Here is a 14,596-nt window from a genome sequence, read left to right as displayed (position 1 = left end):
TTCTGTATCTATTGATATGATCATATGGTTTTTCTCCTTTAATTTGTTAATATGGCTTATCACATTCATTGATTTGCATATACTGAAGAATCCTTGCATTCCTGGTATAAACCCCACTTGATCATGGTGTATGATCCTTTTAATGTGCTGTTGGATTCTGTTTGCTAGTATTTTGTTGAGGTTTTGATTTATGATCTTTTATTGTGCCTCTCTTCTGTGGTAGCTGCTGTAAAGAGATTTTTTTGAATGTCAAACAGGTTCATTTATTACCTTGAGTGTGAAAAAAAGGAGTTAATTTGGTTTGTTTCTGCAATTGGGCTCTGCAAATCTAGGTTAAGATACAAGCCTACCTTTGTGTTTATAGTGATATCTTTCAAGTTGGGGGTAATGAGAAAATGGGAGCAAGTGGCTGGATTATTGGAAAATCTTAACTCATTTCACACTTTTCAGAGATCTAATGTGCTTGTATTTGTGCTGTTAATTCTAGTCAGAAGTTTAAAATTTTTTTCAAGGAATATGAACTCACATATCAGAAAACAAATTGGTAAACTCTTACTCCTTTAAGAGTCAGCTCAAGCATTACTTTCCTGTAAAACCTTCCATCTTTTCTAGGAAGACTTAGGTGTTACCGTCACTATACATGCCTACTGCATCTTGGATGTATCCCTGCCATGGCATTAATGATAATGTACTGTAATTTATTCTATTTGTCTTCACTTAATTGTGAGCAACTCAAGAACAAGGGCCAGATTTTTTTTTTTTCTTAATTCATATCCCTCCTCCAGCCCATCTCCCCAGGTTGGAGCTGAGAGTATATATCCGTGAGTAAGAGAATAGGATAAATGTGATGTTTATACTGCAGCTAAGGACCCTTTCTTATTCTGGTTACTGGAGTTGGAAATGATGTATTTGTCATAAGTGGATATCAATAACCTAACTAAAAATAGGATTAGTACTGTGTATGCTTTGATTTTTGTTACTTCTTTTTCTCTTGTTTTTCTCTGTGATTGCAGTTTGTAAAAATGGAATTTCAAGCAGTAGTAATGGCAGTTGGAGGGGGATCTCGGATGACAGACCTGACTTCCGGTATTCCCAAACCTCTGCTTCCAGTTGGGAACAAACCTTTAATTTGGTACCCATTGAATCTGCTTGAACGTATTGGATTTGAAGGTGAGTTATGGCAATGAGATGTACTCATAAAACTTTTAGGGTGTTTGATCCCAGTGATTTGTCAGTTTTATGAGGGTGAGACAGGATGAATGCAAGAAGACTAGGACTCAATGTTGGCTGGAGACTGGCCTCTTTAAATTAGGAACTCAGAAGTACTCTATCGCTGTGTGAAAAAGGTTGAGAAGATAGTGCTAAGTGTTACTTTTTTAGAGCTAGTCTCCACGGTGATCTAAGATGAACCCTGGAAGGATGTCAGAACATGATATGAGGAATACGAGTGCCTCATAGTCAGTACTTACTGAGAACCTGTATGTGCCAGGTAATATATTAAGCACTAGGGTACAGAATTGAAAATATTAACTCGGAACCTGATTTCTAGAACCTTAAAGTCTATTGGAAAGATACACATGTAAACAGATTATCATCGTGAAATGTGATAAATGTTATAACAGAGGCACATTATAAGTGCTTGTTATAAGGAAGTTGCTGTTTCTACTTGAGGGATGCAGAGAAGGCTTACAGAGTAGCTGACCCTTGAATTGAGTCTTGAAAAATAGATTACCAGGCCTACCAGTGTGGAGAGAGCATTCCATACAGAAGTAATAATGTATGCAGAGATAGAGTCATGATCAGCACAGCATGTTCTGGCAGCTACTTTTCATTTTATTTGGCTGTAATATCAAGTGTAAGGGGGGGAGGAGTAGATGTAATGAGAGAAGTAAACAGGGATCATGCTATGAAGGGCCTTGTATTGCATGCTGATGAATGTAGATTTTTTTTCCTGAAAGCAGTGGGGAACCAGTGAAAGGCTTAAACCGAGGTTTAATATGGTTAAATTAGTGGGGGGTTTTTTTGTTTTTTTTTTTTGCTGTACGCGGGCCTCTCACTGTTGTGGCCTCTCCCGTTGCGGAGCACAGGCTCCGGACGCGCAGGCCCAGCGGCCATGGCTCACGGGCCCAGCCGCTTCGCGGCACGTGGGATTCCCTCGGACCGGGGCACGAACCCGTGTCGCCTGCATCGGCAGGCGGACTCGCCACCAGGGAAGCCCTAAATTAGTGTTTTAACTATTCTAAGTCCTTTGCATCTTTATATAAATTTTAGAATCAGCTTATCAGTTTCTACAAAAAGTGTTGCTTCAGGGCTTCCCTGGTGGCGCAGTGGTTGAGAGTCCGCCTGCCGATTCAGGGGACACGGGTTCGTGCCCCGATCTGGGAAGATCCCACATGCTGTGAAGCGGCTGGGCCCCGTGAGCCATGGCCGCTGAGCCTGCGCGTCCGGAGCCTGTGCTCCGCAACGGGAGAGGCCACAACAGTGAGAGGCCCGCGTACAGCAAAAAAAAAAAAAAAAAAAAAAAAAGGTTGCTTTAATTTTGATTGAGATTGAATTGAATCCATAAATCAGTAGGAAGAGAATTCACATCGTCATAATATTGAGTCTTCTGATCCAGGAGCGTGGTATATCTCTCCATTTATTTAGGTCTTTTGTAATTGCTCTCAACAGTGTTTTATAGTTTTCAGTGTATAGGACTTACACATATTTTGTTAGATTTATTTCTAAGTAGTTGATATTTTTGATGTTATCATAAATGGTAATTATTCCAGTTTCCAGTAGTTTGTTGCTAGTACATAAAAATACAGTTTCTTTATGCTGACCTTGCATCCTGTAACTTTTCTAAATACACTTATTATTAATTCTTGTAGCTTTTTGTAGATTCCTTAGGATTTTCTACCGTTTGACCTTTATAGGTCAAACTGTAGACATTGACATTTATAGACATTACACCCAGTAAAGGAGAATGCACATCCTTTTCAAGTGCTAAGAACCTTTACCAAAATAGACCATATTTTTAAAAATAAAACAGGTCTCAGTAAATTTATAAAGATTAAAATCATACAAAATATATTCTCTGACCACAGTAGAGTTAAATTAGAAATCAATAACAGAGAGGTATCAAGAGAATCCCTAAGTATTTGGAAATTAAACCACATATTTCTACATAACCCAAAGAAGAAACCACAAGGGAAATTTTTTTAAAAATTTTTATTGTAGGATAGTTGATTTACAACGTTGTGTTAGTTTCAGGTGTACAGCAAAGTGAATCAGTTATACATATATCCATTCTTTTTTTTAGATTCTTTTCCCATATAGGCCATTATAGAGAATTGAGTTCCCTGTGTTATACAGTAGGTTCTTATTAGTTATCTATTTTATATGTAGTAGTGTGTCTATGTCAATCCCAATCTCCCAGTTTTACCCCCCCATCCCCTTGGTTTTCTACATCTGTGACTCTACTTCTGTTTTGTAACTAAGTTCATTCGTACCCTTTTTTTAGATTCCACATATAAGCGATATCATATGATATTTGTCTTTCTGTGTCTGACTTCACTCAGTATGACAATCTCTAGGTCTATCCATGTTGCTGCAAATGGCATTATTTTGTTCTTTTTTATGGCTGACTAATATTCCATTGTATATATGTACCACATCTTCTTTATCCATTCCTCTGTTGATGGATATTTAGGTTGCTTCCATGTCCTGGCTATTGTACATAGTGCTGCAGTGAACATTGGGGTGCATGTATCTTTTCAAATTATTGTTTTCTCTGAGTATATGCCTAGGAGTGGGATTGCTGGGTCATATAGTAGTTCTATTTTTAGGTTTTTTTTTTTTTTTTTTTTTTTTTTGAGGTACGCGGGCCTCTCACTGCTGTGGCCTCTCCCGTTGCGGAGCACAGGCTCCGGATGCGCAGGCTCAGCAGCCATGGCTCACAGGCCCAGCCGCTCCGCGGCATGTGGAATCTTCCCGGACCGGGGCATGAACACGTGTACCCTGCATCGGCAGGCAGACTCTCAACCACTGTGCCACCAGGGAAGCCCTATTTTTAGTTTTTTAAGGAACTTGCATACTGTTCTCCATAGTGGTTGTATCAATTTACATTCCCATCAACAGTGTAGGAGGGTTCCCTTTTCTCCACACCCTGTCCAGCATCTATTGTTTGTAGATTTTTTGATGATGGCCATTCTGACCAGTGTGAGGTGATACCTCATTGTAGTTTTGATTTGCATTTCTTTAATAATTAGTGATGTTGAGCATCTTTTCATGTGCTTTTTGGCCATCTGACCACAAGGGAAATTAGAAAATATTTTGAACTTACTGAAAATAAAATTTCAGTATATTAAAATTTGAGGGATATAGCTAAAGCAATGATTAGAGAAAAATTTTTAGCATTAAGCACTCTGTTAGAAAAGAAAAAAGTGTCTCAAATTATCATCTAAGCTTCTACTCTGACAAGCTGGAAAAAGAGGAGCAAATGAAACCCAAATAAGTAGAAAAAAGGAAATAAAAATAATAAGAGCAGAAATAAATGAAATAGAAACCAAAAGTGTTAGAGAAGATCAGTAAAACCAGACGATGGGGTGGTTTTTTGAAAAAAATCAATAAAATTATTAAATTTTAATTAGACTGATCAGAAAAAGGAGAGAAAACACAAATTGTTAATAACAGGAATGAGAGAGGGAACATCACTACAGATCCTATAGACATTAAAAAGATAATGAGCAGGGGAGTTACCTGGTGGTCTAATGGTTAGGATTTGGTGCTTTCACTGCTGTGGCCCAGGTTCAATCCCTGGTCTGGGATCTGAGTTCCCACAGCCATGCAGTGCAGCCAAAAAAACAAACAAAAAAGATAGTAAGTAAATATTGTGAACAACTTTATGGTGATAAATTTGACAACTCAGATTTTTTAAAAAATTGCTTTGGAAGCTTTGTGAAGAATCAGTGTGGAGGAGTTAAGACTAGAAGCAGGGGTATGAATTAGGAGGTTGTTACCAAAGTCCACACTAGCAATGAAGAGGGTCTGAGCCAAGGCATTTAGCACTAAGGATGGAGAAGAAGGACCATCTGAAAAAGTTGTTGATTAATGGGGATGGGTAGCAGAAAGAAAGGGAAGATTCCTTCTACTTTTTGCTTGGGTAACTAGGTGGGTAACTAGGTAATAGGAAAGGGAATATGGGACAAGGAACAGGTTTTTTGTTTTTTTGTTTTTCATTTCAGGTGACTTTTATTTTTTTAAATTAATTTTTATTGGAATATAGTTGCTTTACAATGTTGTGTTAGTTTCTGCTGTACAGCAAAGTGAATCAGTTGTATGTATACATATATCCCCTCTTTTTTTGGATTTCCTTTCCATTTAGGTCACCATAGAGCACTGAGTAGAGTTCCCTGTGCTATACAGTAGGTTCTCATTAGTTTTCTATTTTATGCATAGTAGTGTATATATGTCAATCCCAATTTCCCAGTTCATCCCACCGCCCCCTTCCCCCCTTGGTGTCCATACGTTTGTTCTTTACACCTGTGTCTCTATTTCTGCTTTGCGTGTAAGTTCATCTGTATCATTTTTCTAGATTCCACGTATAAGCAATATTATATGACATTTGTTTTTCTCTTTCTGACTTACTTCACTCTATATGACAGTCTCTAGGTCTATCCACGTCTCTGCAAATGGCACAATTTCGTTCCTATTTATGGCTGAGTAATATTCCATTGTATGTATGTACCACATCTTCTTTATCGTTCCTCTGTTGATGGACATTTAGGTTGCTTCCCAAGGAACAGGTTTGAGCGAAGACAATGAGTTTGGCTTTGGCCACAATGAGTTTGAGGTGTTCTATAGTTAGATATAGCAAATCAGAATACCAGATGGAGGTGGTGCCAGATCCTGGGCCCCAGGGTTGTGATCCAGTGTTTATTCCACTCATACCTTCTTGAGATAGACCCATGAACACTTCTTTGCAGTAGTCTGTATGATATTGACCTTAAGAGAGGTGTTTTATTTTTTTAATAAAACATTTTAAAAAACATTTATTTTAATAAAATAAAAATATTTATTCGGTTGTGCTGGGTCTTAGTTGTGGCTCACGGGCTCCTTAGTTGTGGCATACGAATGTAAACTCTTAGTTGCAGCATGCATGTGGGATCTAGTTCCCTGACCAGGAGTCGAACCTGGGCCCCCTGCATTGGGAGCGCGGAGTCTTAACCACTGCGCCAACAGGGAAGTCCCAAAGAGATGTGTTTTAGAAAAGGTTTTCTCTTTAGATCTCAGTCTTACAGGTGAAGGACACATCTTAATACACTTTTAAATATACTACTTCCCTGTAGTAAGTTCTTATGGATTTGTCATCTATAACTTTTTTTTTTTCACTTTTGCTATATATCTTTAGTTATGCTTGGTGATGACCTTTTGTGGTATATAGAAAATTCCTTCTCACTGAGGCTCAGTCAGAATTTGGAGAATGTCTCCTAAATATGGGATTCTTTAGTTGAACAGTAAACTCTATGTTCACTCTGTTCATGTTGTTTGTGATTTTAGGGAAGTTAACATAGCCCCACTTAGCATTAGTCTCTCTCCATACGGAAGATTCCTGGTCCAATTATGAGACTGACTGTCCCGTGTTTATAGTTACTCCCTTCACTCTACCTAAAATGTCCTCTCCAACCTATGGAAGTGTCACCTTCTCTTTGAAATCACAAAGAGTTTTAATCACAAACAGTTTTAATCAGAGCATAATCATCCTCTATGCTTTCATCACACTTTGTTTTTCTATCTCAGTACCTCTCAAGGCCTGCTTTATGCTGTAGTTAGTGGCATGGGAGACTGATCTCCCTGAGAGCAGGTACTGTGTCTAATTCATCTTTGTAACATCAGCATTTTATGTACAGTATGAACTAAAGAAATTTTTGTTGGACTTGAATTCATCATGGCCTGCCTCAGAGGCGATCCCTTCCATGAAGCCTTCCTTAATTAATCATTTCCATGTCTAATTTTTCCATATTACGTTTCTTAAGAATGGGAACCATGTTTAGTTCATTTCTGAATTCTCAGTGCCTATTTGTCCTTTACATATTAAATGTATTTGTACTTATTGGTTGAATGAGTGAGTTAATGACTGAAAGAAAGCCAAATGGGGAAAGGAAGAAAGTGAGAAGGAAAGAAGAAAGGTTAAATGATTTGAAAAAGAAAGAGGAAGAAAGAAGGGAAGAAAATAGAAAAGAGAATGATTATAGTGAAAGGGAGAGATAATTGAGCACGATCATGGAACAAGTAGTGGAAATTGTTACACTTTAGAGGTGCTAAAATCTGATCTTCAGATATCAGCAACACATGTTATATTGCAGTGGGTTATATTACCCTGCCAAAGATCCATGACAAAACCCCAAGTTTTCTGTCATTAATTGATAGCTACCTGGATAAGGTGAAGGCATCTATTACGTGGAAACTGCCTGTTACTGGGTTCATTGTGATCCTCAGTGAAGCACTAACGGCTGTCTGATGGAGAGTGGTGATAGCTCTTTCTTTGGAGTGAATGAAGAGTTAAAATGTGATCCTATTTGTATATGCTTTGATAAATGCTCTTCTAAATTCTTTACATCAGGAAGAAGTGGTGTGTAATGTATTAGTTAAAGCATGGGCTCTAATCATACAGACGCGAGTTTTATCTTAGATCTCGTTTACTAGTTTTAGTACCCTGAACAAAGTCACTTCATTTCTTTTACTCCAAGTTTTCTCATTCGTAACATGTGATTGCTGTAAGAATTAACTGAGAGAATGCACGTAAAATACGTTGAAAAGTCTCAATAATATTAGCTGTTATTACTAAATCTAGAAACAGACCAAATCTAATTGAAAAAGTGTAACCATTGTCTAAATGAATGAGAGTTTTTCCTTCTTTTTTTCTTTCATGCTATAGAAGTCATTGTCATTACCACCAGGGATGTCCAAAAGGCTCTATGTGCAGACTTCAAGATGAAAATGAAGCTAGATATTGTGTGGATTCCTGATGAAGCTGACATGGGAACTGCAGATTCTCTGCGCCACATATATCAGAAACTTAAGGTGAAAAACTATTTCTTGATTTTTATTGTTCATTGAAGATAAATATCATCTTATGTTTTCCCAATGCATTGCAGTTTACAGTGCTTTTTTTCCTTAATATTTTATTTTTTATTTTGTTTTATTTATTTATTTATTTTGGCTCCATTGGGTCTTTGCTGCTGTGCGCAGGCTTTTCTCTAGTTGTGGCGAGTGGGGGCTACTCTTCGTTGCGGTGCAAGGGCTTCTCATTGCAGTGGCTTCTCTTGTTGCGGAGCATGGGCTTTAGGCATGTGGGCTCAGTAGCTGTGGCTCTTGGGCTCTACAGCGCAGGTTCAGTAGTTGTGGTGCACAGGCTTAGTTGCTCCGCAGCATGTGGGATCTTCCAGAACTGGGGATCTAACCCATGTCCCCTGCCTTGGCAGGCGGATTCTTAACCACTGCACCACCAGGGAACTCCCTACAGTGCATTTTAAAAAATATATTCTTGCATCACATTCTTTCTTGCCCATGTTTCAACTGCTTTTTAGTTTGGTTACTAGTGAAGATTTAGACAGTTGTTACAGTCACTAGTTTCCAATATTTTTCAGTCATAGTACATCTTTATAAAAAAATATACTTCAAATATACTTCAAAAGATTCCATTTATATAAAGTTCCTGAATAAGCAAAACTAATATATAGTAATAGAAATCAGACCAGCAGTTGACACTGCAGATGAGGGATCGACTGGAAAGAAGTACGAAGAAACTTTCAAAAATTTCAGCTCCCCCACATGATAATATTTGAATGTTTAGTCTCCTTTGATTAAGAAATTAACACGGGTCTATGGATATGAGGGTACAGTCTCCCCAGTGGCCTGTGGCCCATAAACTGAGAAAGATCCACTGTCAGTTGTTCTCAAATTGATGTCCTTTGGAAAAAATTCATTCTGTGTGATAATGTTGCTATCTTACTTGAGTTGGGGGGCAAAATTTCTCCTACTATTTCTAGTGACTGCAAACAGATGTATTATTATTTTCAACCTACCTGTGCACTAAAGAACAAAAAATTAATGCAGATATGTACACAGCCTTTCCTTCCCTTTATTGGGGAATAATTTACACACAGTAGAATACACAGGTATTATATAGTTCAATGAGTTTTGACAATTATATATACCCAGGTTATCATTATCCAAATCTAGAACATTTTCATCACCTCTCAAAGTTCCTTTGTGCTTTATTTTAGTCAATCCTGCACCTTTAGAGTCAACTGCTGTTCTGATTTCTATCACCATATATTAATTTTGCTTGTTCATGAACTAGGTATAAATGAAATCATATAATTTTATTCTGGTTTATTTTGTTCAGCATAATATTTTTCAAATTCATTCATATGATTGCAGGTATAACTAGTTCTTGTTTATTGCTGAGTAGTAGTCCATTGAATAAATATACCACTATTTACCCATTTTTCTGTTGATGGTCATTTGGATTGTTTCTAATTTTTAGATATTATGAATAAAGCAGTTATGAATATTGTTCTGCAGGTTTTTTTGTAAAAATATTATAGGTTATAGGGTTTACTTTATTGCAAACTGCCAAATAGTTTTCTAAGTGGTTGTACATTTTACACTTCATCAGCAATGTATAAGAATTGTACTTGCTTCACATCTTCATCAACACTTGGTATTATCAGTCTTTTTAATCTTAACCATTCTAGTGTGTGTTATGTACCACTATCTCATTGTGGGTGTTTTTTTTAATAACTATGTTTATTCTTTTTTTAATGATATTTTGTTTATTTATTTTATTTATTAGTTTTGGCTGCGTTGGTTCTTCATTGCTGCATGTGGGCTTTCTGTAGTTGCGACGAGCGGGGGCTACTCTTTGTTGCAGTGCGCAGGCTTCTCGTTGCTGTGGCTTCTCTTGTTGTAGAGCATGGGCTCTAGGCGCACGGACTTCAGTAGTTGTGACAAGTGGGCTCAGTAGTTGTGGCTCACGGGCTCTAGAGCGCAGGCTCAGTAGTTGTGGCGCAGGAGCTTAGTTGCTCTGTGGTATGTGGGATCTTCCTGGACCAGGGCTCGAACCCGTGTCCCCTGCATTGACAGGTGGATTCTTAACCACTGCGCCACCAAGGAAGCCCTCATTGTGGTTTTAATTTGCATTTCCTTGATGATAATGATACTGATCACCTTTTCATATGATTATTAACCATTTGTATATCTTCATGGAATGTCTGTTCAAGGCATTTGCCTTTTTTTTGAGTTGTTTGCCTTGTTATTATTGATTATAGAAATTCTTTATATATTATAGGTGCAAGGCTTTTGTCAGATATGTGTTGTGAATATTTTCTGCCAGTCTGTGACTTGCCTTTTTACATTTTTAATGGTGACTTTGATGACCAGAAGTTTCAAATGTTGATGAAATCCAGATTACTGATTTTTTCTTTTACGGTTAGTACTTTTTGTGTCCTAAGAAATCTTTGCTTACCCCAAGCTTATAAAGATAGTCTTTTGTATTTACTTCTAAAAGTAAAGGTATAAAGGTTTACTTTTTTCTGTATGGATATTCAGTTGTTCCAGCATCATTTGTTAAAAAGACCTGCCTTTCCCCATTGAATTGCTCTGAAGCCTTAGTTGAAAATCAGTTGACCGATTATGTGTGTGCTATTTCTTTTTTCATTTTTAAATTTATTTATTTTTGGCTGTGTTTTTTGGTCTTCATTGCAGTGTGTGAGCTTCTCATTGCGGTGGCTTCTCTTGTTGCAGAGCATGGGCTCTAGGCAAGCAGGCTTCAGTAGTTGTGGCCCACAGGCTCAGTAGTTGTGGCTCATGGGCTGTAGAGCACAGGCTCAGTAGTTGTGGTGCATGGGCTTAGTTGCTCTGCAGCATGTGAGATCTTCCTGGACCGGAGATTGAACCTGTGTCCCCTGCATTGGCAGGTGGATTCTTTTTTTTTTTTTTTTTGCGGTACGCGGGCCTCTCACTGTTGTGGCCTCTCCCATTGCAGAGCACAGGCTCCGGACGCGCAGGCTCAGCAGCCATGGCTCACGGACCTAGCCGCTCCGCGGCATGTGGGATCTTCCCGGACCAGGGCACGAACCCGTGTCCCCTGCATCGGCAGGCGGACTCTCAACCACTGTGCCACCAGGGAAGCCCTGGCAGGTGGATTCTTAATCACTACGTCACCAGGAAAGTCCCTGAGTGTGCTATTTCTGTTCTCTCTACTTTGTTCCATTGGTCTTTTTGTCTCTACTTCCCGTACCACATTTAATAAAGTCTTGATTATTTTTAACTTTATAAAGTAGGTCTAGAAATCAGGTACTATAAATCTGCCAACTTTGTTCCTTTTCCTGAAGATTGCCTTGCCTATTCTAGGTCCTTTGGATTTCCTTTTCCTTAAAATTGCCTTGGTTATTCTAGGTCCTTTGCATTTCCATATAAATTTTAGAATTAATTTGCCAGTTTTTACAAAAAAAAGCTTTCTGGGATTTTGATTGGAATTGCATTGAATCTGTAGGTCAATTTGGGGAGAATTGACATCTTCATATTGAATCTTCCAATCCTTGAACATCTATTTATTTAGATTTTCTGTAATTTCTCTCAGTAATGTTTTTATAATTTTCAGTATAGAGGTTTTGAACATCTTTCAATAATTTTATTCCTGTTTCATTTCAATGTAATGATATTGTAACTAGTATTTTTTATTCTATTTTCTAATTGTTTATTGCTTGTATATAGCCATACAACTGTTTTTTTGCATATTGACCTTGTGCCCTGTGACTTTCTTAAATTGTCGATTCTTTCGGATTTTCTATATACATCATCATGTTGCCTGCAAATAAAAACAGTATTATAATATATCTTCCTTTCTAATCTTAATGCCTTTTATTTCTTTTTATTGTCTTATTGCCCTGGCCAGGGCCTCCAGTGCAATGTATATAGGCATTTCCTTTCACTTTTTGGCCTCCTTTTTGTCTTTCTCTGCTTCTACCCAAGTAGGCTTTGGTGCTTCTGATTACAGTGGGGATTTCTAATACCATAATGTTGGGTGTGTTGTTTTCTTTAGTGCAGCTGCTTCTTTCTTTAGGGAAGATACGGGGAATTTCACTAAGGTCATGAGAACTCTGTTCTTTCACAGGGATAGATGCCAGGTTTACCAAGAAGCTAAGGGTGTTTAGTGGTCTTCCCAGGAGCTGTTTTAGTTACTGTCTAACAATTTAGTAGGGAGGTATAAACTAAACTCTCTGTTCCCTAATCTATAAATCTTAGAAATGTTATTTTTGCCCTAGCCTAGAACTGGAGATCCTGGGAGTTTCATGCAAATAAGTTCCTATAACTCTTAGAGTCTTGAGAAATAATAGGGCCAACTATTAATAAATAGGAGAGGGCATGAGATGAACGGTAAAGTAACTGCCAAAAGGACATTTTACTCCCAAGTCACTACCTCTTCTTATGGTTTTGATCACTTCTTATTTTAGGGCTTCTCCTTATACCTAGGATCAGAATCCTCATTAAGTCATTCTGCACAGTATAATTTCTATTCTTCCCTTACCCCTTTGTTTTCACATCATTTACACGGCATCCTTTATATACAGTCCTGCCTCTGAGCTTTCTTCTCAAGCTGTGACTTTGGCTAGCAAGTCTCTGCTCTCTTTGCTCTCTCCACTTGGTTTCTCCTATACCAATGGCACCTGAAATCCTGGCTTCACATCAACTTGCATTCCAACCTGGAACAGAAAGCAGCAAAGCTAACCTGTGGAGGAACATAAATAGATGCCTGAATAGCCATTAAGAACAAAGTAAAACCTGAGCCAAAATTTAGAACCGTCTGATTGGGATCAACGTGAGCTTGTAGGAAGCACAATGGAAATACGTATAAACAGTTAAAAAAGTGAGATAGCCTGAGGAGGCAGTTTGTTAGTGTTTGCTGAAGGATGACAGGTACCTTGTTAAGGGAGAAAGTTGTACCCACAGGCTGTGCCATGGTTTAAAAGCAGTGCTACTTTGAGCCATTTATTTCTCTTCCCCTGTGCCCACAAAGCAGCGTCCTAAACATTTGGAGACTCTTTTTCAATAAGATTTTAGGTAAGATAAGAATATTCCCTTTGAGAGTTCCGAGTTTATTTGCTTTTGGTTCTTTTATCTTTACCTACTTCCTCCAGATTGAGTTCCCCAAATTTACTGTGAGGTTATCCCATGTGGCTTCTGCTTTGCTCAGAGAAAGACCACAGTAGTATATTAGCTTTATTTGGCTTGTTTAAAATATGTTTTATTGTTTTAGTTTATCATCTTTGTCATTTGCCTTGCATTTGCTAAATGTATTGCAGTCCTACTTGTAGGTGGAAACTTCTGTTGTGTGTACTTATAGAATATTGGAGCTGGACATCATATCTGCTATGTTATGTTTTTTCAACATATTTCATTTGGTTTTATTCTTCTGGCACTGTTTTCTACTTCATTTTGCCTTATCTCATCCCACAATTTTGCTGATTTACTGGCTTTTCACTTTTTGTTTCAGCTGCCCAAACCTCTTTCCCTGACTTCTCAAGAGAGATTATTGGCTCATTCATTCTCCCAGGCCCTGGGTGAGTGAGCTCCATTATTATAAATGGTGCTGATAATATAAAAGTTCTTAGATTTTATATTTGCTTCATAATTGTGTTTCCTGTTTGCTGAAGAATGATTCAGTCTTACCTATGTCTGAACTCATTCATTCGGCAAATATTTGTTCAGTCAACTAATAATAATGATTAAAATTGTTATTTAGGGGGCTTCCCTGGTGGCGCATTGGTTGAGAGTCCGCCTGCCGATGCAGGGGACACGGGTTTGTGCCCCGGTCCGGGAAGATCCCACATGCCGCGGAGCAGCTAGGCCCGTGAGCCATGGCCACTGAGCCTGCGCGTCCGGAGCCTGTGCTCCGCAACAGGAGAGGCCACAACAGTGAGAGGCCCGCGTACCGCAAAAAAAAAAAAAAAAATTGTTATTTATTAAATACCAATTGTGGACCAGTTATTTTTTTAAACTTTTTTTTTTTTAATATGAAATGCTTCATGGATTTACGTGTCATCCTTGTGCAGGGGCCGTACTAATCTTCTCTGTTTCGATCCAATTTCAGTATATGTGCTGCCGAAGCAAGCACTTTTAAAAACTTTTTATTATGGAAAATTTCAAACATGTACAGAAGTACATGGAGCATTACCTATATATCTGTCACCCAGCTTCAGCAGTTATCAACCCATGGCAAATCTTATTTCATCTGTATTCCCACCCAACTTGCTCCCTCTCATGTTCTTTTGAAGGAAATCTCAGACATCATGTTATTTCATCTGTAAATATTTCAGAACATTGCTATATGAGGGCTTTTTAAAAAATAAAAATATAATGCCATTATACCACCTAAAAAAACAAATTAATAATTCATTAGTGGGCTTCCCTGGTGGCGCAGTGGTTGAGAGTCTGCCTGTGGATGCAGGGGACGCGGGTTCGTGTCCCGGTCCGGGAAGATCCCACATGCTGTGGAGCGGCTAGGCCCGTGAGCCATGGCCGCTGAGCCTGCGCGTCCGGAGCCTGT

General features: G+C 38.4%; 1 protein-coding gene across 1 annotated transcript in view; it reads left to right on the top strand.

Annotated features, from left to right (window-relative positions):
* Window positions 1-14,596, top strand: part of EIF2B3 (eukaryotic translation initiation factor 2B subunit gamma) — a 151,472-nt gene that overhangs the window by 4,483 nt on the left and 132,393 nt on the right. The window contains exons 2-3 of the mRNA XM_079903860.1: window positions 1,014-1,170; window positions 7,919-8,064. Of these exons, the coding sequence (XP_079759986.1) occupies window positions 1,023-1,170; window positions 7,919-8,064 (294 nt within the window). The 5' untranslated portion in view covers window positions 1,014-1,022. The remainder of the gene's footprint in view (window positions 1-1,013; window positions 1,171-7,918; window positions 8,065-14,596) is intronic.

This window comes from Stenella coeruleoalba (assembly GCF_951394435.1).
Source record: "Stenella coeruleoalba genome assembly, chromosome: 1".
NCBI classification, from domain to species: Eukaryota; Metazoa; Chordata; class Mammalia; order Artiodactyla; family Delphinidae; genus Stenella; species Stenella coeruleoalba.
This window is presented reverse-complemented; position numbering and strand designations above follow the sequence as displayed.